At 39.7% G+C, this 19,939-nt stretch overlaps 1 protein-coding gene across 8 annotated transcripts in view; it reads right to left on the bottom strand.

The window, feature by feature from the left end:
- The window catches only part of LOC149319382 (F-box-like/WD repeat-containing protein TBL1X), a 174,047-nt gene that overhangs the window by 16,723 nt on the left and 137,385 nt on the right, over positions 1–19,939 (bottom strand). For all 8 annotated transcript variants that reach the window (XR_016280178.1, XM_089511587.1, XM_089511586.1 and 5 more), the window contains 4 exons: positions 6,828–6,973; positions 4,867–5,125; positions 2,163–2,295; positions 1,342–1,483 (listed from right to left, as the gene is read on the bottom strand). Coding sequence is in view for 7 of the 8 variants with exons in the window: in XM_089511587.1 (XP_089367713.1) it covers positions 1,342–1,483; positions 2,163–2,295; positions 4,867–5,125; positions 6,828–6,973 (680 nt within the window). In the remaining variant the exon portion in view is untranslated. The remainder of the gene's footprint in view (positions 1–1,341; positions 1,484–2,162; positions 2,296–4,866; positions 5,126–6,827; positions 6,974–19,939) is intronic.

Genomic DNA, 19,939 nt, shown 5'->3' with positions numbered 1-19,939 from the left:
GAGAAAAGAAAAGAGTTTATGATAGAGTACTTGGGCAATTCTCAGCCTTAAAGAAAACCTCCTCTGAATAAACTCTACTATGAAAACCCTAGCATAGGGTTGCCCTAAGATGGAGTTGACTTGAAGGCATGTAACAACAACTTGGCAGCTAGATAGAAACAAGATTGCTAATGCATTATTGTGTTGCCTACTGTAACTACTAAGAAAGGAAAGAGAAACATCATTATCTGTATAAGGTCTTTAAGCTGAGTTGAAAGATTTTCCTCTAAAAACATTCTGCCAACAAACATCTATTTTACCTATTTTCTTCCTGAACATAAATTCACCCATTAAAAGAAGAGACAAAGTCCATTTTCAATGGGACTTTAACCTATTTAATGATATGAAAATCACAGTTTGTTTTCTGCTTTAATTTGAACACACATATTATTTCAGGACAAAGTGAAAGATTTGCCTTATGTAAATATTCCATTTAGAGATGTCAAAGATTTTTTTTTTTTTTGGCTGTGTAATAAAAGTTTCCCAGAGTACTCAGTGCTTGATTCACAACCCAGCAGGTTTCAACCTACCAAATCCTAGCTGTTGTTCAATACTGCCAATGGCAATGTGAGGAGGTGCTAATTCCTTAGTTGGGACCCCAGCTGTATTGAAAGTTCATTAGAGTCTTCCAAGCTAAATTAATTTTAGCTAAACTGAGTACTCAGTGGGATAAAAAACCAGTTCTGAGGTAATTTTAATTTAGTTTTAAAATAATTTTATTAACAATAATACAATAACACTATTACAATAATTTCCCCCTTTGGGGTGGTTTCAAATGGACCACCCCATTCCTGACCCTCCCCAATTCATAATGCACAATAAAGATACAGCTCTGCCAAACCTCTAGCAACTTCAATTCTTGTTGTCTTCCATTGCATATTACCTTTCCCAGCCTGGTACCATTCAGATGTGTTGGGAGTACAATGGCCAAAAAACACCTGGTTTAGAGCTTCTGGAAGTTGTAATCCAACACATCTGGAAGAAACCCAGTTGGGAAAGTCTCTGCCATATACAATTCTAGTGAAAAGCAAAGTATTTCCAGAAGAAATGTTGTAATCAGACATTCTTCATCACTGAACAAACTGAGTAACGTAGCATTAAGCAAAAGGGATCAACCAACGTGTGTGGGACATACAGCGTGTCTCTATGTCCACTGACAATGCATACATATGTATCAATGATAATGATATGCATTTTCCTAGTATGAAATAAAACAAGATTAGAAAGGAAGCATCAAAACAACTTTAAATATGGTAACGTGCAGTTCATATACAACATGAAGAGTTTAAGAAGTCCACTTACATTCCAGTCCAATGATGTCACATCCTTATTGCTGGGGACATCATGCCCTCCTTCTCTTATACAGTGTCTCAAAACTAATTGAGTGGAGCTACCATTATTATTTTCATTGAGATTCCATATTCTGGCAGTAGAATCTCCAGATCTGAGGTGAAGAAATGTTAAAAGCATTTTATATATTATAGATAAAAAATATACAGTCTTTCCTTTAAAAAATTGTAAAACAAAGTACCACAAGCTATGAAAGGAACACAGAATATGAAACTATTAGGAGATTTCTTCACAATTTAACATTCCTTAACCATATGCTATAAAGAAACACTTCTATAATACTTGCACCTAAAAGCCTGATTTAAAAAAAGCTAAAACACAATGCTACACAGAAAGCTGGAGGGGAAGGTATTCACTCTGCTGAAGATTATTTTCTTACACACTGAACAGCATTAAGAGTTTCAGGGAGGGACCACAATTCAGTGGCAGACAATATGTGTTTCATGCAAAAGATCACAATCCTGCGTATCTGCAGTTTTAAAAAACACAATCAGGTAAGCAAGTGCTAGGAAATATTCTACATGGTTGCAGCCAGACAGAGTAGATTATATTAGCAAGATAGAGAAATGTTTGCATAAATTTAGGACAGTTTGTATCATCTACGTTTATAAGGCTGTTGCCTATGGTGGCTGTGATAATTCACTACATCTGGAAAGTACTCAGCTGGGGAAAAGCAATGTATGCTGTAACAACGTAGGGAGTGCACATCAGATCTGCAGTACACCTGTTTCAAATAAAGTACTGAAATAAGAAGCAACTAATCCTTGACTTACCCTGATGCTAGCAGATCACTGACAGGATTCCAGGCACAAATGAACACTTCTGACTCATGGCCCCGGAGGACTGTTGCTTTGTTAGGAGGAATTTCGACATCCCCATCAATTTCCATTGGCTTTGAATGATTATCTGCAAAACATAAAGGTACATATGGAACTATCAATGATGATTGTGATAAATATTAAAACAGGACCCACTGAGATTTGTTAATTTGTTAGATACTTCTTGAAGATTTTATTTTTATAAAAACTAACCAACCCAGACAGAACGGAAAACATATTATTTTTATTCAGCGGTCATTCTGACCAGTATAAATATGAATCAGTTGCTCACTTTGGTTCTTTCACAATCTGTGCACTCACACGCATAGGCTCTTATGCCTTAATAGAGCAAAACGTGGAAAATTCTAGGGCAGGCTAGCTACCCTACCAGTACATATCTTTCAAAATATACCATGTAGTGATTTTTGTTAAAAAGGCCTTAGTAAAGCTGCATCCACTTCTCTTGCAGCCTCAGTCAGTCTGGTCAATGTTGGTGGTAGTGTCACAGCTTGTGAAGAAACCCTTTGAACCCCCAGCGACAGGCAGGCTTCAACTCTTGTCATTCAAGGTTGCCTTTATTGTACCTCTTGCCTCATCTAGATGAGCTGTGTGCTTTGAGCTTTTGCATTTCTTGTTTTGGTATTCTACAGGGTAAGGGTTTTCTTGGCCCAGGAAGTCTCCCAATTTTATCTTTGCCAGAAGCACCCTTCTCATGTAGCACCCTTGTAATACACGTGTGTTGTTTCATTCACTGGATGTCATAATGGCCTTTCTATGTGGACTATACATTGTCCTTTCATAAATCCAACAGATTTTTCCGGTGTCACGCTAGCCCTAGTAAGTTTGTAAGGCTTGTAAGTTTGTTTGCAATAGTTCATGAAATGGGTAATACAATCCATAAAGACATTTGATTCCCTGATAGGTGAAAACACTACTGAAAGATTTGATGCAGAACAAAGCAGTTCCGCAGATGAAGCATGAAGAGGTGGAAAAAGTGGATTATTGCTTGTTTATGTTGAATAGGGAGCATGGTCCATGACTCACATTTCCATTTTTGCAGCTTCCAAACCCTAGGTACTTCCAAAGTTCCCAAACTCCTCCATTTACATTTTCTCTGGGTAAATCTTTAGGTGATTCACAGCCCCCAAATCATCCAAAACATACAGAGACCATAAACGTGATGCTTTGCCTATACGTTGACAATCCTGCTCCCTCAAAAAAAATCTTGCATCATTCTAAACTGAGTATGAGTGACTTGCAGTGCACCACCAACATATCAATGTTTCCTATGGGGGAATGGAGACAAAAATGCCCCTAATTCCTGAATAGTTGTCCACCTCAAAACAGAACATAGTAGGTTAATTGTCCATGCCATCTCAACTTCCACAAATGAGGTCTTGATAAACTTACGGTGGTATTTGAAGAATCTCGTAGTGATTGTACTTTTTCTATATGAGCTGTGACAGGAACCAAAACTACAAATCCCAAGATTCTGTAGGATGAAATCTTGGTAGTTAAAATGGTGTCAAACTACACAACACTGTAGCTGTAAAGCAGAGTGTGGCAATATCAAGAGACAAAGAGGTTGTTATAAATTTCCCAACAAATTCTTCCTCAAGGAAGATCTAAACTGAAACTGCTTGAATGAGGGGTAGAGTGTGATGGCCCCAATAGCCACCTTATGATTAGTTATTCTAGCTCTAAAAGGATTATCTTTACTCATCTTGGCATCAATATTTCTCTTTGACAAACGGCAGCTTTTCAATGTATGTCCTGGTGCCATTTGCATTTCTCCAGCTGAACACAATCATATGTGTTCTTTCTTTCTTTCTTTCTTTCTTTCTTTCTTTCTTTCGCAAACTCTTGCTTCTGCCATGAATTCAGAGGCAAAATCTACAACATATCTAGTGGCATATATCTGCAGGCCCACTAGGTGATGCAATTCAACTTGGAAAAGCATAACCACATTGTCATGGTTCTCAGGTAATTAAAAAAGATAAGACTGGATCTTCTGCCAAAGAAACTGCTCATAGACCACCATACAGGCTTTGGAGTTGCTGATATGTATTGCTAAAGCCACTGTCAAGTGGAATCTATGGCCTATGAAGGATACTTCCACCACTGCTTGCTCATGGGGGAAAAGAGAAGCTTCAGTTTCCTGTTGCCTGTAACACACTGACTTTACTGGACTTCAATTCAGAGTATTGACTCAGATAATCTGTCCCCTTCTTCTCGATCCTCTGCATAGATTCACCAACCTTCTTGAGATCAGTGGCAAGGAAGATAGTTTCATCCATGACTCCTACAGCAAATATAAGGGCTGGTAGCAAGGGCACTATAATTGTAGTTATACAGTAACTCAGGACTGTACCAGCAGAAAAATGGGATGGATGAGAGATGGTTGTACCTTGACTTTTCATGTGCAAGGCTTTGCCACATTCTGAGTTTTTTCTTAGCATATAGTGTCATGTCATATTATAGAAAAGAATGGACTCTAGTAATGATATTGATGACAATGGGGAGGAATCAGAGACATAATAAAAATGAATTGAAGAAATAAAATAATAACAAAGAAATAAAATAATCCTACTCTAAGGAGGAAGTACAATGAGGTGTTGAAGTTTTGAGAGCTGCCACTCAAAACACCATTTTAACTTACTTATTGCATGCGCCCCGTTCTCCTCTCCATTCACAGTGGCTTCTCCGTTCTTTGGTGTATTCTGCTGTGGGACAGCAGTTGTCGTAGCAGTTGCTGTGGTTGCTGCAGCAGCTGTTGTTGCTATGGCTGGTGCAGCACTAGCTTGCTGTTGAGCTAATTTCTCCCTGAAAGCCTGCTGCCGGGTCTGCACTACATCCGGCATTACTGCATCTATCAGCGACAGTGATTCTATAGGTCTGCCATCAAACACTGTACCATCCTAAAGGGTGAAGGGGCAGAAAGGGAAATGAAAAGGGTAAAGGCTAAGCAACCAGCTCCTTCATTTACTACTACAAATCGTACTTCAGAAATTTCCCTCCCCCACTTTTCTTCAGAAAACAACCAGGCAACACGTATCTGGGTCAGGGCAAGTAAAAATAACCAAAGAGTATGCAATTTCACAGCTGCTAAATAAACAATCCACAGCTTCCTGTTTTGATGGGCTTCCTGCTGTTCGCTGCAGCAGGCAGAGTTGTACTGAATATTTGTCTCCTGATATAGTTGGTAATGATTATGCACTCCACTTACACTTTAGGCCAGTAGCAGCGACTGAGGTAATATCAGAAACAGCCATTTGGACAAATATTGTTATAATGCAAATAACTAACCCGTTCAGAAATGTGAAGAATGTCTACTCATATTAAAAAAATTCTCAGATCTAATGATCAATCCTAACTCTTTTTAGGATCAAGCCAAGTTTAGAAAACTAAATATAAGATAAATCATATCATTTCTGCTGTGGACAGAGAAGAATTTTAATGAAAGGACAGCATCCTTTCCCTTAGGTAATGAAAAAGCAAGGTCTCCAAGGAAATTCACACTAAAGACCCTTCTCAATTACATTCATAGGAAACTCTTTACAAAGAAAATACAGGAACACAAAGCCCCACATCAAACCTAGCCCTCTGGCAGGGTGAGGCAAGGGCAGACACACCAGAGAGTAATGTTCTTCCAAGATAAACCCACAATCTAATTTAATCCAGTCTTCTTCAACCAACAAAATTGTCCAAATGTAACCAAGTTAATATCAAAATATTTCAAAACAACCCCTGAATTCCAAAAGACATATATTTTAACTAAAGGGTGTTTCCTACAATCTTTTAAACATTGTGATGGGGCATGCAAGTATGCGAACACCAGATAGCTGAGTGATAGCTTTTTCATGGGCTCAGAAGGTATTTTGTTTTCAAAGGGTCACAATTATGTAACATATGATCTAACTTCTCCTTTGGGGATTCATCTGACACCACCATACCCAGAGAAATTCACATCTGCTTCACTTCAAAGTCATGTGACTCAGCCCCAAATTGTTACTAATTTCACACACTCATGCACATACACACAAACACATTTACTGAAGTGATTAACAAACAGAAAAGTTAATGGCTTCAATATATATGATTAACTGCACCTTTCTTGTATGTAGGACAAACTTGGGAGAAGAGCTATTGGTTTGCTTTTTGAAATCATTTCTACACACACACACACAGCACAAGACAAGAGTGTTTGGCAGTCCTGCCTAGTAAGTTTGTGTAGGAACCTAGACAGCATGTTTTGGTCAGCTTGGGTAGGATATGAATGAGGAGAGAGAAGAAAATATGTATATCAGCAATCAAAACAATACAACAAATGAACAAAAAGATAAAACAGCAATTCTCCTAAAATGCAAAAGCATGGTATAATAAAGACATGGTTGAGTTTGGAGCCTTCCAAGTAGATGAAAGAACCAAAGGAATGAGAGGCAATTAAATTTTAACTGAATACGACTGGAAAAAATAAAATATGGTGATACTTTCACATTATACACTCCATTAAAAGATCCAACTAAAGTGAACAAAGTTACCTTGTTGCATGTCAATCATACCCTTACATATACTCAGACTGGGTGTTGTTTTCCACCTAGGGCTGCAGTTAATACTTGCCTCGTTGATGCTTATCTCTGCTTCCACATACTGCAGGCCTTTCTGAAGTATGGAGATGAGGGCGGCAGGTGGCACTAGTGTTCCATTGATGTTGGATTGGCTAATATGACTCTCTATTCCAAATGTAAAGGCTGAATGGGAGAAACCTGAAAGCAAGAAGGGAAGCCATGATAGGAAATCTAAACACTCTGCAATATGACACACACCCTAAATACAACACTGCTCAAGCCTGTGCCAACCCAACCAAGGAGATAAATTTACCAGATTAGGCCAGATGGTTACAAAGACTTGTATTTATCGTTTCCTAATATTTCATTTTCAAACACATTTTACAAAAAAATACACATTCAGAAATGAACAGTCAGCATCAAGCAAAGAGAGCTGTGTATTTTATTTATTTATTTATTTATTTATTTATTTAGTATTTTACAAAACGATCACTTGATGCTTAAACTATGTTTCAATACCTAGATTGCATTTATCTGCAAAAAGGCACAGTCACAGATCACTGCAAACACAGGGGTACGATCTTCTAGTGCAGGAAAAGAAAAACATATTTTCAACCTTCTGCGTCTATAGTTCTCAGCTAAATCTCACATGAAAGTATAACCTAACCCGGGGGGGGGGGGGGGTGTTTTTAGAATTTTAAACTATCTCATTTTATTGTTGTAATCTGCTTGGATTCCATGTGATTAAGCAGAATATAAATAAATATTATTATTATTAAAATATTATTAACAGGAAGTAAGAAGCAACCAACTAAAAAAAAGAAGAACATAAAAGTCCATCTCTACTTGCACATTTTACCCGCAGGCAATAACATGGTTAATTGTATCAAAATGGCCCAATGCCTCTGCCATCATGTTACCAAACACTATTAAAAGTATAGGAGTGGGTAGCTCATCTGGCCTCTCACTCTCCTTCATCCCTCCTTCCCCATTTTCCTTCCTTTTTTCATGTATGCAGGTATGAGGCTTCTGATACGTTTGGAAAAAGACAGGAAGACACACATATATGTTAAATGCCTGTACCGCAGCCACTCACTCACAAACCATAAGGCTGCGAATTCAATACCAGCGAAAGGGCTCAAGCTCAACTCAGGCTTGCATCCTTCTAAAGTCGCTAAAATGAGTACTCAGATTGTTGGGGGCAATTAGGTTACACTTTGTAAACTGCTTAGGGAGTGCTTATGTGCACTAAGTGGTATAGAAATGTACTTGCTATTGCTATATAAGGTAGGTGGAAGGTGGTGTGTGTGGGAAGGATGTATGGTGTATGTGAAATATGCAGTGCAGCGCACACAAATTCATGAAGTATACTAAGATGATATTATTATCATTATGTTTTTAATATCCCACCATCCTCCCAATACAGGGACTCAAGGCAGCTTACAAACCTAAAACAGTCCAAATTCAAACATGCAAAATACAAGTTTAAAAAACAATTAAATAATTTAAACAATTAAAACATTACATTATTAAAATGTAAAGTTTAAAACTGTTTAAAACAAAAACAAAGCAGCATCCCCGTCATGCAAAATGCCTGGCGGCATAGAAACATCTTTATCTGCTGCCGGAAGGGAAAGACAACAGGGATGAAGCCATCCTGGCCTCTCTAGGGCGTGAGTTCCAGAGCTTGAGAGCACCCACTGAAAAGGCCCTTTCTCTCGTTCTCACCAAATGCACGTGAGAGGGTAGTGGGACAGAGAGAAGGGCCTCTCCCAATGACCTCAATATTCTTGGGAGCTTGTACAGGGATATACAGTCCTTCAAAGAGCCTGGACCCAAGCCATATGGAGCTTTATAGGTCAAAACCAGCACTTTGAATTGTGCCCAGAAATGGACTGGCAGCCAATGGAGCTGTTGCAACAACAGAGTTGTATTCTCCCTGTAGCCAGATCCAGTTAACAGACTGGCTGCAGCTCTTTGGACCAGCTGAAGTTTCTGAGCACTTTTCAAAGGCAGTCCCACACAGAGCGCATTACAGTAATCCAAACGGGATGTAACCAAGGCATGTACCACCATGGCTGGTCTGACTTCTCCAGGAATGGACGCAGTTGGTGCACAAGTTTTAGCTGTGCCAAGGCACTCCTGGTCACCGCCGATACCTGGGCTTCCAGGCTCAGCGCTGAATCCAGAAGTACCACCAAACTATGAACCTGAGTTTTCAGGGGAAATGTAACCCCATCTAACACAGGCTGAATTCCTATTCCCAGATCTATCTTTCAACTGACCAGGAGCACCTCTGTCTTGTCTGGATTAAGCTTCAATTTGCTTCCCTCATCCAGTCCATTATAGCAGCCAGACACTGGTTTAGGACAAAAATAGTTTCCCTAGATGGAAAGGAGTGATCAAGTTGGGTATCATCTGCATACAGGTGATATCTTAGTCCAAAACTCCAGATGACTTCTCCCAGTGTTTTCATGTAGATGTTAGAAAGCATAGGGGACAGAACTGAGCCCTGAGGGACCCCACAGGCCAATGGCCAAGGAGTTGAACAGGTATTCCCCAGCACCATCTTCTGGGAGCACCTCTCTAGGAAAGAGCAGATCCACTGTAGAACAGTACCTCCAAGCCCCATCCCAGAGAGGTAGCTCAGAAGGATACCATGATTGATGTTATCAAAAGCCGCTAAGAGGTCCAGCAAAATCAACATAGACACACTCCCCCTGTCCATTCTCTGCACAGGTCATCCACCAAGGCAACCAAAGCTGTTTCTGTCCCATAAGCAGACCTAAAACCAGACTGACATGAATCTAGATAATCCATCTCATCCAGGAACGCCTGGAGTTGGGAAGCCACCACACACTCCAGCACCTTGCCCAAAAATGGAAGACTGGAGACTGGCCTGTAATTATCTAGTACAGTAGGATCCAGGGAAGGTTTCCCCCCCAAAAAAAGAGGTCTTACCACAGCCTTTTTTAGGCATGCTGGAACCCTGCCTTGCTGTAGAGAGGAAGGGCAAGGATCTAGTATACATGTGGTGGCTCTCACCTCTCCAAGGATCCTGTCCATATCCTCAGGCTGCACAAACTGAAAGGTATCCATCAATAGTGGAGAAGCAGGAGCTAAGGTTACATCCACTGAACCTGTATCAACTCTGGCATCGAAATCAGAGCAAATCCGAGTAATTTTATCAGCAAAATGGTGGGCAAATTGCTCACAGCGAGCTGTTGAATGACTTAAATTCTCTTTAGGACCAGATCGTAACAGATCCCTGACCACTCAGATCATCCCTGACCCTGACCCCTCAATCATGGGGCAAAATGCAAAATTAACATCAGGACACATGTCTTCCTAACATAATCCATGCATGCCCTCTAATTGTCCTGATTAATGCATTGCCATCCCACTTTTTCACTGCTTCCAAAATGTCCCATTTTCTATCTTCTCCTCCCACTCTTCTCCTTTGTCCTCAGCTTACTTCAACTGCTGCAAACTGATTTCCAAATGCAAAAATAGTTGGCGCTCTATAAACTCAGTCGGATGGGGGAGAAGAATGGGCACGATCTTGTTCTTCCTAATAGGCACAGGCAGAATGAACTTGCTACATTCTCTTAGCTTGGTGCTCTTCTCCATTAGTAATATTTGCCATCTTGTCTTCACTCCAATGTTGTCTGGCCATATGTGTCTTGCTTCTAATCTGTGCAATGTTGCAAGACAGCCCCAAATCTGTTCTGATGGGTCCCCAAATCCTCCAAAACAGATTTTGAGGGTGCTCAGGATGGGTGGATTGTTCATTCATTCAACTGAAGAAAAATTCACAAAGATGGGTTCACTGATCACAAGCCATGATCCAGCAAAAGGGAGAGGTACTTGAGTGTTGGACTACGACTCTGGAGGCCAGGGTTTGAATCCTTGCTCAGCCATGGAAACCCAAGGCAGTGACCTTGGGCAAGTCACAAACTGTCAGAGGATGGCAAATCCTCCCTGAAGAAATTTGCCAAGAAAATCCTGTGATAGGTTCATCTTAGGTCATCATAAGTCAGAAACAACCTGAAGGCACACAACAGCAGCAGCAGCAGCAGCAGCAGCAGCAACAACAACAACAACAAACTCCTGCTGAGGATCTGTAAGCCACCAAAATGCTAAAGGAAGAAAATAGGCAGTGTACATTAATGGACATGTAAGTAGAAGAAGAAACAGTTCACTGATATCCCTGATCATCCCACCATTTCTATTACATCAAAGCAACATTTCTTCAAAGAGCTAGTTCTGAATTCATCTGTCACCATGATTATAATCAGATGAGGGAGCCATACTGACTGTGGCAAGCTCAGTCCTGGAAAGGGCCTGAAGATAAAACATTATTTCTAACAAGCCAGATATTATCCTAACTATTATGTGATCGGCCATAGGAATAATTTGGGAATAACATGGACAGCAGCAGCAAGTCTGACATCAAAGCTTTATGAAATCTTTCCAAACTATTATCCATTTGGACAGGCAAAACAGATCTGTCTAATTCATCATTCAATTCATTCATAAAACTGAGAATATCACATCTATTGACTAACAATATATAATGATAAAGTAAGATTGTCTGTCTGTCTGTCTTTTGCATGAATTGAACCAGCAGAGACTCTGAGGCACCATGAATTGAAGCAGCAGAGACTCTGAGGCACTCAAACAAGGCTCCGTATGTTGTGAATGAAAACACTACAACTTCACAGAAGTTCGCATATCATACCTTTAATTCCTTATGAATAGGAGAAACTCAGAACAACAGTATCAGAACCCAGCACTTGAGTTAATCCTGGTGTGAAAACCAGATGACTCCATAAGGTTAATTTACCATAGGAAAAACAATTAAAATAAAAATATTATAATGTAGAATATAAAATTTTCTAATTGTGCAAACTATGGGTTGGGTTTTTTGTTTTGTTTTTTGACACAGACAGACCCCAATGCTCACAACTTTGAAAGTACTGGCAAGTAAAGATTGCAAGAGAAAAGAGAAAATTTGAGCAGACAAAGGCTTCCGTATCGATGGATCAACAATTAGACCAGCTAAAATATCAAAAATCAGTTCATTGTTAGATGGAAACTGCATTCTCTTTAAGGAAATCGTTTGGTTTCCAAAATCAAGTGCTAATTTTTTGGAAATATTTGCAGGGTGTATCGAGAACAATCCACTGACTTTTTAAATTATGGTTTAAAAATGTGGGCACTTAATGTCAGATATGTAAATATCTATCTGTGTTACCACATATCAGTTTCATTTTCCCTTATGCTATATGTGTCTGTATGGATGTGTGTGTGTGTGTATTTGTATTGAGATTTCAATATAGTATTTTATTTTACTTTTTGGGAGCCTCTCAGAGAGCATATATTTTTGAGGTAGCCTATATGCATATAGTGATTAAATAAATGATAAATAAATCAAGCAAGCTTATAGTAAGGATCATTCTGGTTTATTTAAGACATCCAATATTGAGAAGCCAAAGGTGAATGGTATCATGTATATGTTGCTTTTAATATGCTACCGTTAAGGGACTTCATGTATTAATATGTTGGACTATGACTCTGGAGACCAGTGTTTGATTCCCAGCTTGGCCATGAACCCCACTTGGTGACGTTGGGTAAGTCACATGCTCTCAGACTCAGAGGATGGTAATGGTAAATGTGCCAAGAAAAACCTGTGGTAGGGATATCATAAGTCAGAAATGACACAACAACAATGCAGATACTGGCAAGTAAAGAATATAGGTGGTTTTTGGGTGGCTACAGATACCCAGAGAGAATTAAAAGTGAATTCTGATGAGTTGTGCCATGCTGGTGCTAAACCTCTGTGAAGTGTATTTGTAATATGTTGTGAAACTGAAAATACTGCAATGTTGATTAGCTCTCCATTCAGATACTGATGCTTAGTCTTCTCATAAATGGGACTTATAACAAAATGTTTCCCCATGAACTGCTCCTAGCTTCTCTTCAGAGTTCTAGGCAAACAGCTAAGTCTGTTTCCAGGATGTTCCATTCCATTCTTTCTTTAGTTTCAGATTTTCCCTCCTCCAATAGGGAACCAGAATTCCATGGTCACTAAGTGTGCTGACCTTGTGTGAACACATACACAATACCCTGAAAAATATCTATTCCATTCCCTACCACAGAACACTTGCTGTAAATCTATCATGCGTACCGTAATACTATTTTTACATGGACATTTGTACTATGAAACAAGAAATAAAAGTGTTGTAAATGAAACAAATACCAGGTACCATATGCTGTATTTCAGAGGAAGGAACTGGCAAAGCACCTCTGAGTGTTCCTTGCCTAAGAAAAAGACTGTGGCGGGATACAAACCGCCACTTTGCGGCGCTTCCCCGCCGCCGCCATTTGCTCCGCGCGGGAGCTGCAGCAGCCAAACTGCGCGGTTCCCGCGCGGAGCAAAAAAGAAGCTCCAAAATGGAGCTTCTTTTGGAGTCGCGTTTGCGACGTAGCGAGGCGCCAGGGGCGCACTCGCTACATCACAAAGGACGCGATGCGTACGGACGCTCAGCGTCCGATACGTCAAGATGGCTGCGCCCGTATGAACAGGGCGCCGCCATCTTGTACGTATTCAATACGTATTAGGGTTAGGGGGTGCGGAAGCACCGCCCCTTCCTAACCCTAGTACGTATTGATGACGTACTATTTGGCGGTTTGTATCCCGCCCATGAAATCTATGGGGTCACCATACGTTGACAGGTTACTTGAAGGCACAGACACAGACACATTATTCTTACATGTTATCTATACTAAAGAACATTGTGTGTATGTGACTCAATTAATCACGAGTCTTCTCCACTCTATGTGCAAGTGGAGTTGTCATGTGTTTTTTTTAAATTTCACTAAATTTTGTGCAGTTATGGCACAGAAATGCCCCTACCTGATGAATAAAGCTCTAAGCAAGCCTGCTCTCATGTTCTCATTTTTAAAAACAATCACAGCTGTGCTGTGTCATGAAACAAAAGTATACCCAGGATGGGGGCATATAAAAACACATATTGCACTTTATTGTTGTTATGTGCCTTCAAGTGAACTCTGACTACATCATATGATTTTCTTGCCATTGTGTTCCTCTGAGGTGTGAGAGAGTGACTTGCCCAAGGACACTCTGTGGCTTTCCATGGCTGAAGAGGGATCTGAACTCTGGTCTCCTGGGATCCTAGATCAATACTCAAACCACACTCACATCACACTGGTTGTCATATTAGAGACAATTTAGTATGCAGGATGAAAATTAAAGCTTAAATATGAGTGGTGTGCTTTAAGATTTTGTAAGGCTATACTGAAGGCTGTCTTTTGTGGTTTGGCTTTTTGGGGGGAGCTATAAATTTGGGGGTATAATAATGGTTGCAAAATTAATCTAAAATTACAGTAGGAGAAGGAAAATCACCACAGTTTCCCCCCCAAAAAGAAGTTGGGTTCTGAAGAACAAATAGCGTGATATAGCTCATGAAAAACAATTCCACCCATTAAGAGCTTGATCAGTTTATAAGCTATATCTTCTAATAATTTTCTTCCATAATAGCATCTGGTAATGCTGGAAGGTCCATTTGTTTTTGGAAATGTAGCTAACCAGTCCAGCTAACTTTGTGGAAAATAATCCCTTTTGCTATTTTTTGTCAGAGGTTCTTGTCAATTTCTTAAATGAGAAGTGGAAGATATTTTTAAAAGCACATCTGAAAATGAAAGGGAAAAAAACCACCTGTTTGATCAGAAGGAAAGGAAACTGCACAGAGAGCTATTATTTAATGTTGAAATCACTATATATTACTAGGGCCCTTGAGGCTTCTCTGCTTATCCATATTGAAAAGGGAGAAAAAAACAGTGACACCTTCCTTAGCACTTTTTTCTCCTTACCCCAATGTCTCTGGCTTCTGTGTAAGTACCCTTTTTGGTAGCTTCCAGTGTCCCCATTTTATTTATTTCTATGTATTATTTTACATATTAATACACTTGTTAATATCATGTTGGACCCTTGGCAGTAAAGTCTGTACAATAGCCATTGTCTTCCCACCTTTGCTAAGTAGGCATACCCAACTGCCACTGAACTGAGTAATCCTAGTTGAAGGCACGTGAGGGAACTGGAAGCTGCTCTCTTCATAGTGGCTGCAGGTGAGTGGCATAGCCAATGTGAACAGCAATGTAATGGGCCATCATGCCTACCAGAAAGCCTACATTGCTGGTGAGTGGGATCTGTGGCACCAGAGGGGTTGAAGTGGAAATGGGAAACAGGGTTCCCAGATCTCAGGACCTGATGCTTCTTATGGCAAAGGAAGGGAATCTCAGGGAGAGAGCACCATGTTGAAAACCACCTCCTCTCTGTGTATGTGTATGAATATTCTCTTTTGTTAGATTTCTGAAAGAAATTCAGCGATACACTCTGACCGACTAGAGTTGATACTTAATATCTCAAGCTTGCTGACATCACCAGGGATTTCTTCTGTATCCAGATTTTAGCCCTGAAATATCAGGGCCTGCAACAAAGCCATCCTGACCATGCACTCCCCTCAAAAAGCTGGAGGGCGGCCTAATTACAAAGTATTTGGGAAGCAATAATATACCAAACTGAACAGAAGGTTAATGTGATTTTGAATGCACTATACAGTATAACTTTATTCAGAAAGAAAAAAATATGCAAGATATATAACTGGGGAAATGATATATAATAATCAAGTACAGTTGGCCCTCCATATTTTCCTAGTTCTTTGACTTTTGTGGATATGATTATTTGCGGATTTGAGTAATATGTTCTCTCTAGGAATTACAAGATCCTCCAGCATGACTCAGCTGGACGGTGACTATAGAGTCACACTTGTGAACATAGAGATTCCTAGGTATTTGTAGGGCCTCAAATGCAATTCTGTGGTCAACATCTACTGTGCTAGAGGACCTAGAGATTATTAGAGTGATGTTCTCTCAGGTAATAAAAGTGTGTGTGTGTGTGTGTGTGGGGGGGTGTTATTTGCAATTTTTCCCACTTTCACAGGGGCCCTGTGTCCCTAACCCTAGTGAATGTGGAGGGCCCACTGTACACTTTTTTTAAAAGTGTGGAATGTGTATTACGTAGACTATTTAACATCTCTGTTCATACACAGAGAGTTGATAACTACAGAAGTTACAAGTACAGTATTTACATAAATGGGTATTTAATGAAGGCTGAATTGTATCAATGTAATCACAAACATGTTTTTTTAAAAGTGGTATTGGAAAATGCAATCAGTCCTGTCAGCATCCCAGTCATATCTGAAACCTCAATATGCTTACAGGAAAATATCTTCCATAATACCAAAATTTGGATCTTGGCAGTGCCCTTTGAGAAAACATGTGTTATGTTTGTGAAGAGATCTTTGGAAATAGTTTCCTTACTCTCTAAATGGCAATGACAAACCTGTTAGTAGATACCTAACTATAAACATATTCTTTTATTTACAGCTGCAGACAATGAAGACTTATCTTGAAGTAAGTGGTGTTTATGCTTAAAGCACAAAAATATCTTTGTTTCACCAGAACCATATTTTCTTAGTTCAAACATCTGTCTAAGGACTAAGGACTAAGTCAAAATTTTAATCCCAACTATAGTAGACCCAATGAATCAATAGGATTTACTACATCTTGATTTATCATCCAGCAATTAAGTCAACAGGTCTACTATAGTTTGGACTAATAATGACATTTAGGACTGGGATGGCTCTAGGAATGGCAGTTCAGTTGTTTATTTCAAATAGAAAAGTATGGTCAAATTGATATTAACTTGTGGTACATATTAATCATCTTTTCAGACTTAGCCAGAGCAACATACAGATGCTTATGACCGTTAATATCAGATCTGATTGATTTCAAAGTTTCCCATCACTAGCTGTATACACTATTGTCAAAAGTAGTGAAACTGCATTCCTGAAAAATGGCTGACAAAGCAAAGTACTAGAAGATGTGATAGCACATGTTTTTTCTCTTTGATCCCCCACTTTCATTTCCCACTTCACTTTTATGAAGTCACAGGCTTTCCTCCTCTCCACAGCCTAATGTCAAAAGAGCTACTCTCTAACACTTGCATTATAAAGAATAAAAAGCTATCCTCCTTCCTTATTTTCTTTTGCCAAAGACCACAATGAAAAGGAATGTGCAGAGAATCTTTTTTGTTTTTGTGTCTTTTAGACTAACATACAAAGGTGAACCAGCTTGAGTAGATATTACAACCATTCTTGTTGCATGAATATCACAGCCATCATTTTATATCATGGCTAAGACACACAACTCATGCGTGCATGCATGTAGAACTCATATTGGTGGCAAAAACAAGAGTCTTTCAGTAAATATGGGTGAAAGAACTCTCAGTGGCCACCATTATTAACAGTATGATCTAATGGGCAGAGCACTATGATTAGGAAGACCTGGGTTCAAGCTATGAAGCTCATCAGGCATCATGGGTCAATCACCATCTTTTGTTTACTTGCTGTGCACCTTCTTCACAAGCAAATAGGGGCTCTCAAAAGCCACCAAGAAATGTGAATCTGCTTCTGAATAAAGAGGAGTTTTGAAATGAAAAAAAAAGTAATAATAATACAACACTGGCATAGTTAAGGGATATGGAAAATGTGGTCCTGTTTTTGTAACTCTTGACGCTTCCATTCCCCTTTATTGCCCCCCCCACCCCCCGAGGAAGCGTCCAGCATTGTCATCTCACCTTTTGAATAGGTTAAGGGACCTGCCCGTACTATTTAACATTTTTAAAACTGTAAAGTCGAAGGCTTTCATGGCCGGCATCCATAGTTTTTTGTGGGTTTTTCGGGCTATGTGGCCATGTTCTAGCAGAGTTTCCTTCTGACGTTTCGCCAGCATCTGTGGCTGGCATCTTAAAACCCACAAAAAACTATTTTCAAAACTCATTTTTCAAAACCAACCATTGTGGTACCTGCGTGATTTTTTTCACTCTTGGTTTATTTTGGCATTCTCCCTCTTACCATTCTTGGGCAAAATGATCGAGAGGGCGGTTGCCTTCCAGCTCCAAGATGTCTTGGATGAAGCCGATTATCTAGACCCATTTCAAACCAGCTTCATGGCGGGATACAGAGTGGAGACTGCCATGGTCGCCTTAGTCAATGATCTCCGCCTGGGCATCGACAGGGGAAGTGTGACCCTGTTGGTGCTCTTGGACATCTCAGTGGCATTTGATACCACAGACCATGGTATCCTTCTGGAATGCCTGAGGGAGTTATGCATTGGGGGCACTGCACTCCAGTGGCTCCAGTTGTACCTCTCAGGCAGATTCCAGATGGTAATTCTTCCAAGAGAGAGCTGACATCTGGCATCCCTCAGGGCACCATTCTGTCCCCCATGCTGTTGAACATTTACATAGGGCGTTTACTGCTGTGGTTCCAAAATTATGGAATAGCCTACTGGAAGAGATCCGTCTTTTATTATCCGTTTTCTTGCTTACTTTTTAATATCAAAATATTTTGATCTTTTAATACTAAAATTGGTTTATTATTTCAGTTGTTTTACTTTATTAAAAAGGTAATTCTAAACTGCCATACAGACATTTGCCAGTTGAGTGGTATACATTAATTAAATAATTTTGAGAGTCATTGTATTAGTAACAATTATTGGCGAAAGTCTAGGAAATGCATCCTGTATCACTAAGGAGTAGATGCTTCAGTAATTTGAGGTGATCACATGCTTCAACAGCCCCAAAGAACAAAACTGCCCCAAATTCCTCCCACTTGCATTCATCCACCACTTTATTTATGTCTCACTTTCTTCCCAGACTGGGACTGAAAGTGGCTTACAAAAAATTACAACAAGCACACATGTACTTCAAAACATACAAATGTAGAGCTTAAAACAGAATTAAACAACTGAATTAAAACTGTTTCAATTATTACTTTAAAACAAATATACCTTCTGTCATTAACTATCTGTTTTCAAAGGCTTGCTGGAATAGGAAGATCTCACCAAAAAGACAGCAGTCTTAACCTCCCTAGAAAGAGTTCCAAATCTAGGAACAGCCACGGAGAAGGTTCTTTCTCACAATACCAATCAAATGGGCCAGGGGGAACTGGGACAGAGAAAAGGGCCTCTCCTGAAGATCTTACAGCTTGGGCAAGCTCAGATGGGGAGACATGGATCTTCAAATAATCTGGTTGTAAAACCTTCTGCTGGGCAAAGAAGTCTGTGCAATTTTCATTTTTCAGATATTTCTTTTAAGGGAAGAAGAAATCTGGTGGGGAGGGGGAGTTTGGGAGAGACCCAGAGACTGCAAAACAGCCCTGAAGTGCAGCATGAGTTGCACTTCTGTTGCACAAAAAGTTATTGTGTTTGTTGTTGTGTGCCTTCCTTTCTGATTTATGGTGACCTTGAGGTGACCCTCTATCTTGGGGTTTTCTTGTCAAGTTTCTTCAGAGGTGGTTTGTCCTTGCTATCCTCTGAGGCTGAGAGTGTGTGACTTGTCCAAGTTCACCCAGTGGGTTTCCATAGTCCAGTTGGAATTGGAACCCTGATCTCCAGAGTCAGAGTCCAACACTCAAACCATTACATCATGGTGGCTAAGATCTTGGGATCTGAAGAAAAGGGATCTGGTTTCTCTACAACTGCCAAAATTATAGTACTCGTAGCTTTCTATTGCATTTCACAGAGACGTGTGTGTGTGTTAGAGTGACACAGAGAGAGAGAGATAGTGTGTACTATATATCAAAATTACACCCATCAGGTCAACCACTGACCCTGTCAGTATCTCCCAAGAATTTAGAACTCAAAATTTAGTCAGCTGTCAAAAGAGAGGAAAAAAAGCCTTTTTAAACTAGGAAAGTACGCTTTTTAAAAGTTTAACGAACCAGAAAAAGATGTTTTAGATTAGCATCATTTAGCACTTTGAAAAACGTAAGTACTGAGCCAATAAAATAAAATAAAAAAAATTCATCTTTCCCATTTTTCATAAAAGTGACATCTGAGAGAGCCATTAATTGTAACTACATACGCAGATCCTTCGGATCTGAGATCTTTTCAAGGTGCAAAACAGATCTTCTTTCAGCCGAATATATGAAAATTATTCTTTGGGAGAAAAAAAGGTTAAAAGAGGTAATTGAGACAGTATCCAGGTTCACTTTCTGGCAAGAAATATTATGCTTA

Source organism: Sceloporus occidentalis, unplaced genomic scaffold, assembly GCF_023333645.1.
Source record: "Sceloporus occidentalis isolate IW3139 unplaced genomic scaffold, rSceOcc1.0.p SCAF_2, whole genome shotgun sequence".
In the NCBI taxonomy this organism is placed as follows: Eukaryota; Metazoa; Chordata; class Lepidosauria; order Squamata; family Phrynosomatidae; genus Sceloporus; species Sceloporus occidentalis.
The sequence above is the reverse complement of the archived record's forward strand: the minus strand, read 5'-3'. Positions and strand labels throughout refer to the sequence as shown.